The 16,173-nt window shown below is 50.9% G+C and overlaps 1 protein-coding gene across 4 annotated transcripts in view; it reads right to left on the minus strand.

Moving 5' to 3' along the window:
• Positions 1-4,977: 4,977 nt before the first annotated feature.
• The window catches only part of XPO6 (exportin 6), a 123,848-nt gene continuing 112,652 nt past the window's right edge, over positions 4,978-16,173 (minus strand). For all 4 annotated transcript variants that reach the window (XM_021672328.2, XM_021672329.2, XM_021672331.2 and 1 more), the window contains 7 exons: positions 14,852-15,007; positions 13,622-13,736; positions 13,281-13,452; positions 11,829-11,990; positions 9,117-9,215; positions 8,727-8,957; positions 4,978-5,625 (listed from right to left, as the gene is read on the minus strand). In XM_021672328.2, coding sequence (XP_021528003.1) covers positions 5,524-5,625; positions 8,727-8,957; positions 9,117-9,215; positions 11,829-11,990; positions 13,281-13,452; positions 13,622-13,736; positions 14,852-15,007 — 1,037 coding nt within the window. In that variant the 3' untranslated portion in view covers positions 4,978-5,523. The remainder of the gene's footprint in view (positions 5,626-8,726; positions 8,958-9,116; positions 9,216-11,828; positions 11,991-13,280; positions 13,453-13,621; positions 13,737-14,851; positions 15,008-16,173) is intronic.

The raw sequence follows: 16,173 nt of genomic DNA on the forward strand, positions 1-16,173 counted from the left end.
AAATTAAAAACCTGAGTGTCTTTTTTTTTGAGACAGAGTCTCACTCTCACCCAGGCTGGAGTGCAGTGGCGCAATCTTGGCTCATTGCAACCTCCGCCTCCTGGGTTTAAGTTATTCTCCTGTCTCACCCTCTGGAGTAGCTGGGATCTACCTGTTGCCAAAATGGCTGCTGCCTATGTCAGGTCTGTGGATCTCTTGGATGTTTTGTTGAAATAATGATCTTTCCAACCCACCCCCTGGTACCTGACTGAACCAGGGGAAGTTTCTGCCACCCTTCAAAGGCCCCTGGGGGCTCTGAGTCAGGCTCCAGTCAGCACCAAGGCCAGTACCATGAAGCTCTCTGCCCATCCCAGGAGGCCGCATGACCCAGCCCGCTATCAGTGCCTCCCGGCACTCAACACCTCCAAGACCTGAGACAATTAATTAACAAGGCTTTTAAAAGATGTTTTCAAACGATACAGAGAGGGAAGGGCAGAAAAGGGAGTCCTTGAGCTGCAGAAATTCTTCACTGAAGAGCCTTTCGCTTAAGTGCTTTTCCCTAAGGAGCCCGGCAAGGTAAGGCGACAGCATGCAGACACCAAGGACGCAGTTTCAATATGTTGAAAATTAGTTAGAAGATGCCTCAGTGGGGCTCCAGGCCTCTTCCATGAGGAAAAACCCATTTGGATACATCTGAAAAATCATTCTGCACATAAGGATTTTTTGGCACCCGCTGAGCCGGCCCTACACTGGGGGCTTGGGACACAGAACCCCCCACTGCCTGCAGGTTCTCATAGTGGTAGGGGCGACGCCACGGTTCCTGGGACAAGAGGGGACATAGGTGCTGCAGAGTGGCGAGGAGGAAGGGGCGTTCAGCAGCGCCTCACAGAGGAGGGCTTCAGAGAGGTTGGGGGAGGAGGCTTTGGAGGGGTCAGGGAGAAGGAGGGGGGTTGGAGGCTTTGGAGGGGTGGGGGAGGAGGGGAGTTGATGGGGGCAGCCAGAGTCATTTCAGGGCAGCACCCCAGCTTTTACCAAAGGCGGGTCTTGGAGATGAGCCACAGTGATCAAACCATGGTCACCAAAATCCCCCCCACACAGAACACATTGCCCATCTCAGAGTTAGCTCCTCCTAAGGAACCAGCTCCTGCATTTGCAGTGTAAAGGAGTCCTTTGCCTGCAGCCCGGCACCAGGCTGGGAGAATTCAGCAAATAATGGTTATTAATTAATGGCCATCAATCATGGCTCTTCTGCCCAGGCCCAAGGAGCCAGCTAGAGCTGCCAGCCACCTTCCTCTCCTGGTCTCCGCTCCCCTGCAGAGGTCTCACCCTGAACAGGGACACTGGGACAAGGATGGTGCTCAGAAGTGGGCAGGCCTGGTTAGGCCACTAACCACCAGGGGCTGATTTGGTCAAATGGCTCCATGGAGCCTCACTGCACAAGTTTGCAACTCCCAAGTCTAATACTTCTCCTCCTTCAGAATAGAAACCAGGCCCCAAGAAATGTCCATATAAGCCTCAGAAACATCTGACCCAGCAATTTCACATGCAGGATTCCAGCTTATGGAAACAATCAGACAAACACATAGATTTACATACAAGGATGATAACTGCATCATCAGTGATAGCATTAGATACTTGTAGAATATCAGGTCGGGCGCAGTGGCTCACACCTGTAATCCCAGCACTTTGGGAGGCCCACGCAGGCAGATCACCTGAGGTCAGGAGTTCGAGGCCAGCCTGGCCAACGTGGCGGAACCCCATCTCTACTAAAAATACAAAAATTAGCCAGGTGTGGTGTTAGGCGCCTGTAATCCCAGCTACTTGGGAGGTTGAGGCAGGGGAATCGCTTAAACCCAGGAGGCGGAGGTTGCAGTGAGCCGAAATCACGCCACTATACACCAGCCTGGGCAACAGAGTAGGACTGCATCTCAAAAAAAAAAAAATATATCTAATAACATGAGAAAACGGTCACAACATATTAAACAAATAAAAAGGAGGCCACATGTAACTTAAATGTGGCTGTGAAAAAAAAAAAAAGACGCCATAAAATAGCAGGAGCTCGGCCAGGCGCAGTGGCTCACACCTGTAATCCCAGCACTTTGGGAGGCTGAGGCTGGAGGATCACTTGAGCATAGGAGTTCAAGACTAGACTGGGCAATACAGCTAGACCCTATCTCTATTTTTAAAAAAATCTCCTTTTTTTTTTAATAAAAATAAAATAGAACAACAGCAGGAGCTCAATTTTCAAAAGAAAAGAAAAGAAAACCATACATATTTACACACGTATAGGGTAATCTCAAAAGGCAATACACCAAAATATTAAGTGTTTTTCTCTGGGCAGTGGGATTAGATGACTTTCTTGTATGTTTTGCTTCAGAGTTTTCTGCACATTTCACATACTCTACAAACATTTTATAGTCAGGAGAAAAATACATGCTGTTAAAAAAACATTCAACCCTCCATCACATGAGGCCAATGGTGGGAAGTGGAGGAAAATGCTGGAAATTGGGAAGATGAAGGTTTCATCTGATCTCGTCCCAAAGCCGGTGGCTGCACTCTTGGCAGATGTAAATGACACAAGTCAAAAGAAAAGCAGGACATGGGCACCCAAATGGAGACAGAAGAGCCACCTCACACTCAAAGGCAGCAGAAAAAACAGCCTCCTTGAGAGCCCCTGCCATTATCTGCCCCAACCCGAGACTGACACAAAGCCCCACTTTTTTTTCTTTCCTTAAATTATTATTATGGTAGAGACATCTCACCACGTTGCCCCATGTTGAACTCCTGGACTCAAGCAATCCTCCCGCCTCAGCCTCTCAAAGTGCTGGGATTACAGGTGTGAGACATCGTGCCCGGCCCCAAAGGCCCACTCTTATCCAGTGCTGTCCCTTCCCCATCCCCATCCTCAGAACGGGGAAAGATACTTTCTGGATGTGTCTAGGACCTGAACACTCAATTCCACCTGCGCTTCCTAAGCCTGTTCTGTGCCGGGTCCTATGTGGGACACTGCAGGTAAGAATCAAAGAGCCAGGCGCAGTGGCTCACACCTGTAATCCCAGCACTTGGGGAGGTCGAGGCCAGTGGATCACTTGAGGTCAGGAGTTCGAGACCAGTTGGCCAATATGGTGAAACCAGTCTCTACTAAAAATACAAAAATTAGCTGGGTGTGGTGGTGGGTGCCTTTAATTCCAGCTACTTGGGAGGCTGAGGCAGGAGAATCGTTTGAATCCAGGAGGCAGAGATTGCAGTGAGCCAAGATCGTGCCAATGCACTCCAGCCTTGGCGACAGAGCACGACTCTGTCTCAAAAAGTAAATAAATAAATAAATACTAAAAGAATCAAATTAGGTCAAAGACCAGCTTGCACACCTCTAAGAAATGGGGGCTCCCTACAACCCACACCCCTGGGCCATGGTATCAGTCCTGGAATGAACATCTTACAGTTGGCCAGGCATGGTGTCTCACAAGCCTGTAATCCCAGCACTTTGGGAGGCCGAGGCAGAATCGCTTGAGCCAGGAGTTTGAGACCAGCCTGGGCAACACAGTGAGACCCCGTCTTTACAAAAAATAAACAAAACCAGCCAGGCGTGGTGGTGCGCATCTGTAGTCCCAGCTACTGTGAGGCTGAGGTGGGAGGATCACTAAGAACTGTGAGTGAAGACCGCAGTGAGTCGTGATTGCACCACCGCACTCCAGCCTGGGTGACAGAGTGAGACTTGGTCTCCAAAAAATAAAATAAAATAAAATAAAATAAAATACTCCATCCTAGCCCAGCTTACTCCCCACGGCCCTTTCCTCTATCCTCCTAAGCTCTGCTTGTGTTCTTCTGTCCAAGGGTGGGGTTGGCAGGCAACAAATCCCATCCCTTCAACCCCTCCATCTTCAGGGGAAAAAGCCCTTTCACACTCTCAGGCACAGAGAGCACTCCTGGCCTTCCCTAGCAGGCAGGTAAGGTGGTATTTATAGCCCAGGTATAACTGGATGCTAATTCCTTTCTGCAGAAGAGCAATCGGCATTTGGATTCTCTCCTTTCTGAACTCTGGAGCAGGGCTCGCCACAGCTGGGAAGCTGTAATTGACATGGAGCAAGGGCCTGCCACACAAGCACACATCATGCACGCCCTGCTCACCCCGGCCCAGCCCCGACCCCCAGGTGATTCCTATGGAAGTCTCAGAAACAGACATCAGCCCACAGCTCCCCGCTTCCCCAAGCCTGGCATCAAGCCAGTCAACACCCACCCTCACGTCCAGGTGAGCCAATGTTTCCCTGCCAGGCGCTGTAGTCCACATCAGCAACTACCCAAGTTGTGCCTGCCTGGTCATCACGACATCTAGCACAGGAGGAGCTACTGGTTTCAGATTCTGGACAATTCAATGACAAGTGCCACTTCCACACATGAACATCTGAGCAAAGCCCCAGCTCTCAGACATGACGTAGAGCCCTAAGTCTCACCCATCCCCACCCTCACAGAGCCACACCGTCCTCTCTCCCTCTGCAACCTCTATTCTCACCCAGGTAATCCATCACCAGTCCCACCTCCCTGTCCTCCAATAAGACTTCAGGCCTCGGAGGGCCAGATCCTGCTGGGCATTGTGGGAAGTTATCTATTCCCCAGGAGGTGGGGGAGGCAGAGCCCATACTTCCCACACTGGAGGTGGGTAGGGGAAGTGGGTGCCACAGGGGCCATGGGAATCAGGTGGCCTGGACTCCAGCCTCCACCACCACCAAGTCAACTGTCAGTGAGACCCCTTCCCAGACTCCAGCCTCCCTCCACCACCTGGCCAACTGTGAGACCCCCTCCTGGACTCCAGCCTCCATCCACCACCTGGCCAACCGTTAGTGCTGAGTAAGAGCAGTCAGGAAGACACCATTAGAAGCGGGTGGGAGGAGCCAGGAGTCTGCACACTCCAAGCCACACTGCCTGCATTCCCACCAGAATGCCCCTTGCTGGGAGCCCAGCCTCAAGAAGGCTGTGAGTAGCAAGCAGCTCCAGCTAGAGTTTCTAGAACAACAACATAGGCATTTTATTTCTTTTCATTAAGCGTCTTAGTTTCTTAGTATCACAATGGAATGATGAGAAAACAACAAAAACATGAGTCTTTGTAAATCTCTGACAAAGAGCAGAGACCTCAAGGCAATTGGGGCGGGGGAGGCTTGACAGAAGTACCAGAACAGTTCTGACATCACATCTCTCCTTGGCTGGAATGGTGAGAAGGTGGCACTGTCGTGAGCTGTCCTTGGCAATTCTGCCCCATGACTGACATGCGCCTGGTCTGCATGGGCCACCCCGTGGGATTTCCCGGTGCCTCCTGGTACCTGGCCACACGCCCTGGGAGCACCGTCCAGTGCTCAGTGGACCCGGAAGCCAGCTCTGCTGGGCGGCGGCAAGATGTGGAGGAGCAGCAGAGGCAGGCAGCGTTGCTTGGGGCAGGAGAAACCAAGGAGTGTGACCAAGGCCCATCTGGGAGCCATGTGTGGTGGAAGGTAGGGTTGGCGCAGGTGGCAGCAGCAGAAGTCCGTGTCCCCGGGCGGTAGCAGGCCGAGCCTAGAGCTTCACAGTGCCAGGAGGCAGGCTGTCGTTGCAGAGTCTGTAGTAGCGCAGATCGTTGACCAGCCTGTGCACATTCTGGGTGAATGAGGGCAGGTCCTGGAAGGCAGGGGCATAGCTGCAGCTGATCACCCACCCAACACAACAGGTCACCCACCCACCAGACCCCAACGGCTACTTCCATCTCAGAGGGTACACTGAAGACATGGGAGCACTTTCTAAAACTCAACACTTCTTTTTTGTTTGTTTGTAGGAAGTGATTTATTTAAAGAGAGAGAGAAAAGGAGAAGGTGAGAAAAAGAAACAGCTAACTCTCACACTGAGTGAGAGAATCCAGAAAGATGGAATCCAGGAGAGAAAAGCAGCTTCCACACTGAGTGGAAGGGAATAGAGAAGGAGATAGAGTTTAGGAGGCGAAGACAGGCTTCCACGTGAGTGTGTGGAAGGGGACCCCAGAGGGGATATCCAGGAGAGAGAAAGACGGCTTCCACAAAGGGAGTGTTCATGGAAGGGGACCCAAACATGGAGTCCCTCAACATTTCTATTGATTGCTGCACTGCGTGTCGCAGAGGCTCTGTGCAAGGTGCTGTGGGAGAAAAGGAACAAGAGGAATACCTCCCTAGGGCCTCCTAGGTGCCGGACACTGCTGCAATCAACATACAGACATCAACTCACCTCGCCACAAGTCTGCCACAGGCCCTACCACAACCATAGTCTAAGGACAGGAAGATCAAAGCACTGCACCATGAAGCAGCTGGCCCCAGCTCACACAGAAGGGAAGGGGAAGGGGATGGCCCAGACTGGGGCCAGCACACTTGCTCCTGAGTCCAGGCCCTCGAACACAGGCAGGGCTGCAGTGACAGCCCTCTCCTTCACCACGGCCCCTCAAGATGACATGCACACCCAATGATGTCTGTAGAATCCCTACCCACAGGACTCCAGGCTGCCCCTGCCACTCGAGAGCCACCCAAGCAGCAGCACACATGGTCTTGGGGCCTGCCCCGCTGCACATAAAGTGGGCCATGCAAAGCCCTGGACAAGCAGTGAGGCCCTGATCTCTGCTGCCATGTACAGGGTGAACCCCTGCTTTTCAGTGCGGCATGATGAATGTCTGCCATGTAGGTCCCAGTAAGGAGTCAGATAGGCCCAGCAAGGCTGGCAGAGCCAGGAGCAGGGCCAAGCTCATTTCCCTGCCCAACCGCTATTCCTCTTCCAGAACTCCGTTCAAAGCCTGCCTCTTCCCTGAGGCTGCACAGATGCCTCCTATTTCCTGGTCCCAGCAGCTCTCTGCTTCTGGGAAGTGTGTGCAGGCTCTGGGGCCACAACACCCAGGTCTGCCTCCTGCTTCCCGGCTCTACTGCTTGCAAGTTCCGTTAACTGCTCACCTTTCTGAGCCGAGGCCATCTGTGAAATGGGGGAGTAACAGGACCTAACTTCAGAGGCTTGTTGGAAGGCTTCCTCAAGCCAGGACATGTCTCATGCTTGGCACAGTGTGGTCCACAGAGGGTACTGTATTGGCCTGTCTACCATGAAAGACCTGAAGGCTGGGACTGGTGCCCCAGCTCCTGGCCAAGAGCTTAGAAGCAGCTGGCTTCAAACACACAGTGAATGAATGAATGGAAGGTGGCGATTCTTTTATTTCACCCTCAAAAAACCAACTAAGGAATGTCTTTTAAATCAGTGGCTCCCAAATGCCAAACTAGAATTTCCTGGGTAGAATATAGAAGTCTGTTTCTCTATTTTTAATAAGCACCCCAGGTGCTTCTGATACATAACTAGATTTTTTTTTTTTTTTTTTGAAGACAGAGTCCTGCTCTGTCACCTAGGCTGGAGTGCAGTGGCACAGTCTCTGCTCACTGCAACCTCTACCTCCCAGGTTCAAGAGATTCTCGTGCCTCAGTCTCCAGAGTAGCTGGGATTACAGGCGTGCGCCACCACACCTGGCTAGTTTTTGTATTTTTAGTAGAGACGGGGTTTTGCCATTGGTCAGGCTGGTCTCAAAGCCCTAAGATCAAGTGGTATGCCTGCCTTGGCCTTCCAAAGTGCTGACGTTACAGACATGAGCCACTGCACCCAGCCTATAATTAGATTTTGAAACCACAGCTTTAAATAAAAAAGTTGACTGATACTGATTGTCATTAGAAGCTGATCATTATGTATTAAGATCTGGCCTCTAGGAAAAGGAGAAAAAATTACCCAGGGGCTGAAGTGAACTGGAAGAGGCTTAGGGGAGAACAGGTCCCAAGGGAAGAAGATCCCAAGACAAAGGAGAGGAGGATGAGTCTAAGCAAAAGCTCCCCTGCCACACGTGGCAAATGAGGAAAGAGGCGGCCGGGTTCACGCCAGCGAGAGAGCAGTGCATGCGTCTGAGCACTACGGTGGAGCCATGGACAAGCTGCTTCACAGAGGACTCAGGTCAAGAACCCCAAGAGGACCAGGGAGAAAATGATTTCTTCTCTTCGTTTCATCAAGTATAAAGTGGTACAAGGAAAAGTTCCCAGAAGAGCCTATCAGGCAAAAGAGAAGCCTGGCCCACCTGACACAGGAAGAGAACAGGCCAGCCCCCACCAGGGAAGGAAGCCCCAGGCACCGTCAGGCTCCAACAAAAGATGGCCTCTCACCTGTGCTCCACAGGTGGGGACAGCCCACCTGACAGTCCCTGCACAGGTGGCAGCAGTGGGACAAGAGGGTGAGTACTAGGAGGGCTCCTCCCAGGACCTGGCAGCAACTCAGCCCAAGCTGAGCTGGGGCCAGTCTGGAAAGATCCCAAGACAGGCCAGGTGGTCTCACTGGGTCCCACCTCTAACTCTGGGGACCCAGAAGTGCAGCTCCCAAGCACCAACCATCTCAGCCTGAATGCAAGCCTGGGCACCCTCCAATGCTGGCCCCACCAGGACTCGTCACCCAGGAGGGAGAATGGCAGGGCCCTGGGTATGAACAAAGATGCCAAGAGAAACAGAGGGGCTGTAGGGCTGGGAACTCAGGGCCTCCATGGCTGAGACACCAAGACTGGGGAAAGGGCTGTGCCCCTCAATCCAGCCACAGCACCGGGTCAGCAAGTAGCTCGCGAGCTGCCGTCAAGCTGCAGGGTGGGCATAGACCACACCCAGAGGCCCCAACGTGCCCCTCCTTGCTGCACAGATTCCAGGCTTGAGTGCCCACTCTGCCCTCCTCTTAGCCCAGCCCCTTTCCCTCCTCACCCGATCCATCTTGAAATTCCGGCCCAGCACACTTTTCTGGTTGGCATCCACACCGTCGCAGCTGGTCAGGAACTCTGGGAGGAAGGCGGCAAAGAAGCCATCGAAGTCGACAGAGGCCATGTTGTAGATGGCGATGCCAATCTCCTCCTGCAGAAGATCGTGGGACTTGTGGACCAGGACCTGGAGCAGCACATTCACAAACTGGAACAGCATGGCGGTCCGGAAGATCTTCTGCAGGCAGAGAGACCAGGTGAGCGGCAGCTGGGCCCCCAGGGGCCTGTCCCAGCTCCCATCCACTTTCTGTCACACTCTCCGGTGAGTGGACTGAGGGTGGGATGCAGGCCATGATGCCCCTGATGGAGGAATTTTTCCAAGAGCTGGGGCACTTACCTTGTGGTACAGCTTCTGCTTGGTGTTGAGAGTCTCCAAGTAGAAGAGATTTTGTTTAAAAAGGTGGATGTCGGGCTGGAGAAAAGACTGTCCGAAAGCCTAGGAAATAAGACCACCATTTTATAAACTGCATTTAAACTCCCCAAGACCAAGTGCTTCTGTGACATCTACCCTATGTCAGAAGAACAAGCGTTGGGGCCAGGGCACCCACTGTCCTGATGCTTCTGGCCCGCAGCTCAGACCTCTTGGATGCTCCTCATAAGTCTCAGAGCTAATGCCTCCCCCACAAGTCCTTGCTTCTTATTATGGCCTCATATATACCTTCTGTAACCAACCTCTAGAAACCCATCACAGGACCTGGCTGTGAAGCAAGAAGCTCACACCTCTAGTCAAATCCCTCAGCAATCTCAGCAGACACTGAAGCCTGCCTGCCTCCCCTCAAGCCAAGCAATCCCCTCCCTTGCCCTCCTCCTTGCATCCCATGTCTCATAAGCCACAAGCCCCTAGAGGCTCCTTCAGGGAGCCTCTACCTGGAGCTTAAGCCCCTGCCTGGGGGCTAAGCAAAGCATTTTTAAACCACTTTGGAATTTCTGGGTATAAAAGTTACTAGTTCAGTCCAGGCACGGAAGCTCACACTTGTAATCCCAGCACTTTGGGAGGTTAAGGTGGGTGGATCACTGAAGGTCAGAAGTTCAAGACCAGCCTGGCCAATATGGTAAAACCCCATCTCTACTAAAAATACAAAAATTAGCCAGGCATTGTCGCAGGCACCTGTAATCCCAGCTACTCAGGAGGCTGAGGCAGGAGAATCGCTTGAATTGAGGAGGCAGAAGTTGCAGTGAGCCAAGATCCTACCACTGCACTCTAGCCTGGACAACAGAGCAAGACTCATCTCAAAAAAAAAAAAGTTACTAGTTCAGGGGCAAAAAGAAACACCCCGCAAACCGATGCAAAGTACCCTGCTCCAACTGAAAGTGACCATGGTGCAGTGGGGGAGGCTGGTGGTCTGCAGGAAACCCCTACAATTAAGTGGCAACTGCTTTGTCATTCTGTCCCTGGACCCCTAAGCTGCCAGAGGGGACCTTGTAATCCCTGCAGTAGGAATGAGATCTCTATGGTAATCGACAATTTCCACTCACTCACTATTCAAGTTAGGTTCATGGAAATGAACTTTACTCTGTTAGGTAACAGAGTAAAACTTTTGAGGTTTATCTTTCTATGAATTCTGACCTACCTGTGGAGTTGTGCCACCACCATCACAACCAAGACACAGGACACTTCCACCGCCCAAACGTCCCCTCACACACCCCCAACCCCAGGCAATCACTGTTCATTATCTGTCCCTATGGTTCTGCCTTTCCCAGAATGTCATATAATGGCATGGAATCCCACTGTGCATAGCCTTTGGGATCTAGCTTCTTTCACCTGGCAGAATGCATGTGAAACTCATCTATGCTGCCGACTGTACCAAGGATCCACGCTTCCTTACTGCCGGGTGCCAGTCCCTTAGAGGCACACATGAGCCTGTTCATCCATTCAGCTGCTGGATACTCAAATTGTTTCCAGTTTTTGGCAATTATGAAAGAGCTTCTATAAACATCTGTGTACAGGCTGTGTGAACATATGCTTTCATTTACCTTGGGTAAAATACTTAGAAGTGAGATTGCTAGGTCATACAGGAACTACACATTTAACTTTATAAGAAACTGCCAAACTGTGAAACTATTCTCCAAAGTGGCTTTCACCAGCCCCCAGTGGGGCACCAGGCACTGTCTGCCAAAGAAGTCTTCCAGGCAAGGACAGCATTCAAGAGAAAGATAGGTGGGGCGCAAACATTCAAGTACTGCAGACCTGAGGCCTCGTTGGGTACCAGGGATGGAAAGGCCAGGGCTAGGGCACGTGCTTGAAAAGAATTTCAACACAAGAGTCAGTGAGAGAGAGAGAGAGAGAGAGTGTGTGTATGTGCGTGTGTGCATGTCCACGTGCACGCTATGTGCTAGTAGGGAGCTGGAGGGAGGGTGGAAATCCCTCTCACTTCCCCATGGAAAAGCATGCAGTGAAAAGACAAAAAGAGACCCCCTCCCCCCAACCTAGACTCAGATGAAAACATCAGACACCTGAGTGCAGACCCTGGGAGCATGCCTGAAGCAGCCACAGAGCAGGCAGGCTATCCTGGCCAAGGGATGCCATCCCAGTTTTCCACAGCAAGGGGTGCTCAGTCCCCAGAGAGTGCACTCTCTCAGATGGACAATTGCGCCTGCCCTGAATGTGAATGCTACCTCGTGGGGCAGTGTTTGTCCCAGTGTGGTCAGAGTCAGAACCACAGTGCAGGTCCGGGGACCTCCTGCGGAGACTCCTATTCAGGCAGTTCCCTGCTAAGGAAGCCCCAGGTGACTCTGGCACAGGCAGGCTCTTTACACTTGGGGAAACAATGCTACACGGTCAGCAGAACTGACGGTTATCAAGCATCTCCAAGTGTCATGCACTTTGTGTATGACATCTCCTTTAATCTAACAACAACCTGTGACACAGGCAATATTAGCTCCACTTTACAGATGAAGAAGCTGAGGCTCCAAGAAAGTAATGCACTTCATCAACACTAACAGGCAGAACTGAGCTTCAGACCCGAGGCTGTGGAGCTTCAAAGACAGGACTCGCTGCAGTGGCCAGGTCAGAGGAAGTCACCCGGCAGCCTCCCTGCCCCCATGTTACCTGCATGATGGCACTGAACTGGGGCTCATTCTCCATCTGCTCCTCGGCGATCCCCCTTTGGACACTGGCCAGCACAGTGGACTTGAAGAAGTACCTCCAGTTGTGATGGAGCGTCCGGAAAAGGAGTTCAAACAGCTCAGCCTTCACATCAGGAGAGGGACGCTGCAAAGACACATATGCTCAGACCTGCAGCTTGGGGAGCCACTCCAGCCTGGGCCTGGGGCAGCAAAGACGCCTAGGAGATGCCTGGTGACAGCAAGCTGAGTGTCAACATTCCACCCGCATGCCTGTCACTGCCTGGGCAAAAGACATCCAGCCCCTGGAGTCGGCAGTTCACACTGCAAGTTCTTCAGCAGAGACAGGGCCCACATTTGAGAAAGAATGCATGGGTCAGTGCCAAGGGCCCTTTTTTTCTCATGAGCACTCAGCTTTCAAACTAGGAAAAAAGCTACCAAGTGGATGAACAATTAGGAGTACGGATTTTCTGTTCTATTTGATCTGTCAGATCTTCTTGCTTGTTTCTTTTCCCAGGATAAAAAAATGCTGTCCCGCTAACCTGTTGGTCTTACACAACCACAGAGGCTAAAGACAGACCCAACGCCTTAAAGGGATTCTGCTCCCCAGAGAAGAGGAGGGTTTAAAGAGCACTTGGGAACCAGGCTCTCTGGGCCGGTCTCCTCTTTCCTGGCAGCCGGGACTCTGAGAGGAGGTAGAGGAGAAGGGGCAGGCTTAGCAGTGTTTTCTCACTGAATCCAACTCCCCAATCCCTTATTCCAGATGTCTCTGTGGAATTCAAAATTAGAAGGCCCACATATATTCAATTCAACCTTGATTAAAATTAAACAGACACCAGGGGTCACAAGTGTCCACAGCAGAAGCCTCACAGGTCCAGAGTGTTTTGTAATGCACAGCAACCAGACCTGTCCCAGTCTCAGTTCAGTTAAAGGTTAGCTCTTTTTTTTATATGACTATTACCAAAAACTGAAATTAAATCTATACTTATTCTGGGTCTTGTCATGCTACATGCCTGTCTGTTTTCTAAGAAGGACAAAGGGCTTTCCTGTAACAATGAAAGGTTTGTTTGAATGGTTCCAAGCACTTGCCTTGTATCCTCGAGACCATGAATGTTTCTAATAGGAAAGTACATATGTTAGAATGTTTGCTGTAGAAAACCAGAGTCACTTAAAGGTATAAATTATTTGCCACAGGAAACTGATCTTAGCAACTGACCCTGTGGAATAACTGCTATGCTTATACTAGACTAGCTCCAATGAACTCGATCAATATAAAAGGACTGTACCACGCTAAAGGCCTTCTTCCTTAGGAAAAACTACTTTATAAGCATATTAAACTAACAAATGAACTTTAAAACGCAATGCATTTTCTGTGAAATCTCATTCCCTTCCCTATCTGGAGATGGGAGGCCACAGAGATGACCGCCTGAGCCCCTACCTCGGCGATGATGGGATACACCTGCTCCATGCACAGGGCGATGATGCTGGGGAGAAAGGGCTTGAACACCTGGCCTGGCTCCTGGACCACCACTTGCAGGATCTTCAGGAACTTCTCCACCACCCGGCATCCAGTGCTGCCCTCGTGCAGGATGCTCTCAGCTAACTGCTCTCTACAAATTAGAGAGCCACACAGTGAGCAATCACATGTTTCTCTGGGGGCCAGCATGAAACCCCATGCTTGTGGCAAGTGCAGAACAGGAGCCAAAAGCCACACTTTGTCACCACACCCACTACTTCTCCCTTGAATCTGAAAACCATGGATGGTGGGTCTGTGGTTACCTGGTAAACATGTTGAGGAAAGTCTGTATGATTTGCTCAGTGAAAGGCACGCCCATCTGTACTCTAAGGCCTCGAAACAGAGTGAGGAAGAAGCTCAGCATCTCATCAGTCACATCTGAGGAAAGGGACAGAGACACCGTCAGAGGCTTGCACATAGACAGAACCAGAATCCTGGGCTTCATCGACCTGCTCCTGCAATCTGCACTATCAGCTTTCTCTACAGCTTCCTGCTGGAAACATTTCTCCAACACCATCAGGGCCAGTGACGGAAAGTGGAAAATTATTTAGGAACATGCTGAGAAAATAGTTCTTGTACAGGGAACCTCCACCTGGTGGCTCACTACGGGAAATGAAGGGCATCTCGAACCTCCCTCACTGCCTGACATCCAGTGACGGTTAGAGTTTCATTGGAGAGGGATCGCTTTGTGCCCACACTGATGAAACAACTCAACTGGGTCAACACCTGAGTGCTCCAGCCATTTCCCTCTATGACTAATGATCCCTGCAGCTGGGTCAGAGGTTAAGTGGCTGAAAGTGGATAATGAAGGTGTATTTAGGGTGCATGGCCCTGGTCCATTAGATGGATTAACTGCAGAAAATACCAGTCACATTTAGTGCAGTTTCACTTCCAGATCTCAACAATTATCTTGTGTAGTGTGTTTCAGCTCTAACTGCACACGATCTGCTTGCAAGAGGCAATCAATGAACATTTGCTGACTGAGAAGTGCTTGGTATTTCTCTTGTAAACTGACAAGACTACTATAATGCTCTCGTGAGAGCTGGGCAGGTACATCCACAGAGCTAGAGAGGCCCTCTGTCACTGACAGTGAGACAGTGACAGAGTAGGGTAAGGGGAATGATCTTGGCAAATGCACCTTGTCACAAAATAAGAAGAACTAAGCCAAAAAAGCTCTCTTGTCTTCTCTTGTATGATGCCCCCATTACTCTCTCATCCATTTCTGTTCAGCAAGGCAAGCATGCTCAAGTGATGCAATGTCACACTACGCACGTACCAAGGCCCATATAGAGGGCTCTGCTCACTTTTCCATAGGGTCTTGGCCCCAGACCCCCCAAATAAACATCACTGCCCTTTCCCTTCAGTACTAGATTTCCTTGCACAGAGCAAGTCAAGGCCTGTCCTGCACCAACTCAGTGTGCTCTCAGATCTAAGTGGGCATTCTGACCCTTGTTAGCACCGCCCACCAGTGAGGCCTCTGGGCCAGCTCCTACCTGACTGATGGATAAAAGCTGGAAAGAGGGCCAGGGAGACCTGAACAGATTCCTGCAGCGACTGGTAGCAAATCTGTCGAGACTTGGTGGACTCCCCCGAGATATTCTCCACGATATCTTCTAAGACGCTGAGTGTCTGGTGGATAATCACTTTGGCTGCAAATCAAGATGAGCTGCAGGTTATGAGCTGTCTGAGGAGAAAGCACGGTAAGAGGAGACACAAGGGAAGGGGAGGAAACTTGCAAAGGTACCAAGAACATGATCACAAAGAGTCTCACTAAAGGAACAGTCTCTTGATTAAAATATACATTCTTCTCTCTTTTTTATGTTTTTGTTTTTACTATTATTCCTGCCAGGACTCCAGATGCCTGGAGTGTGTGTTGGGGAGAAGATGCCTGCCTGCTTGCTCAGGTTTTTGCCCTCTTTTGCCTCTGGCCATCAGCAACAAGTCCACAGAAGAAAGAAGATAAATAAATGTACCCCCAGGTTGGGTGCCTTGGATTTAATCAAATCTAAAAGACAGTGAATAGATTGGTGAGAAAATGAATGTCATACGGTCATGATCACAGGCCAGTATGGAAACGTGCAGCTCAAACCTTGTCCCTCAGTAGGACACTACTACAGCCCAGTAATCCCACAAACACCTGCCATGCACAAGTAATGGTGCTGGGTGCAGGAATAACTTGTCTGATCCATCTTCAGCCTATTAGGCCTATAGCTTGATAAGACATATAATTATTATTATTATGTTATTGACAATATATAATGCTGACACTACCATGACCTGAGATGACTTTTGACTCCATATAACACACAGGGAAAACAGATGTAGTGGGCAGCAAACAGGCCAGAGGTCAAAGCACCCTAGCTATGAACCATAGGTGGCCAGAAGGCTACATGGCATGGGCAGGACCCTCATCCGTTAGGGAGAGCTGACAGCCTCACCCAGGCAGCACTGCAGTGGGGATCAGAGAAAAGGTTCTGAACAATGCTAGCAGTGTGCAAGCCATCAAAGAAAATCTAGGATGGGGATGCTGCCATCGTTCCTGTGTGAGTGGAGTCACCCCCTAAAGATGCAGAGTTTCCCACCAGCCTCCCCAAGGTGACGCCCATGGCTCAGCCTGAGCCTAGCACACTCAACCTTGGCTCCACCAGAAGCTGAGCCAGAGCTGTGCTGAGAGCTGCCCCCACCTGGCAGCACTCTCTGGGTCCCCCAAACCTCAGTGCTCAGCAGCCTCTATGGGACTGCGGCAGCTTTGAGGAGGGGGTACAGCAGAAAGACATGCTCAGGAGGTAGATGGAGGCTGGCCTGGCCCTACCAC

Source organism: Aotus nancymaae, unplaced genomic scaffold, assembly GCF_030222135.1.
Source record: "Aotus nancymaae isolate 86718 unplaced genomic scaffold, 86718_ANA_hifiasm-v0.15.2.pri h1tg000049l, whole genome shotgun sequence".
NCBI lineage: Eukaryota > Metazoa > Chordata > Mammalia > Primates > Aotidae > Aotus > Aotus nancymaae.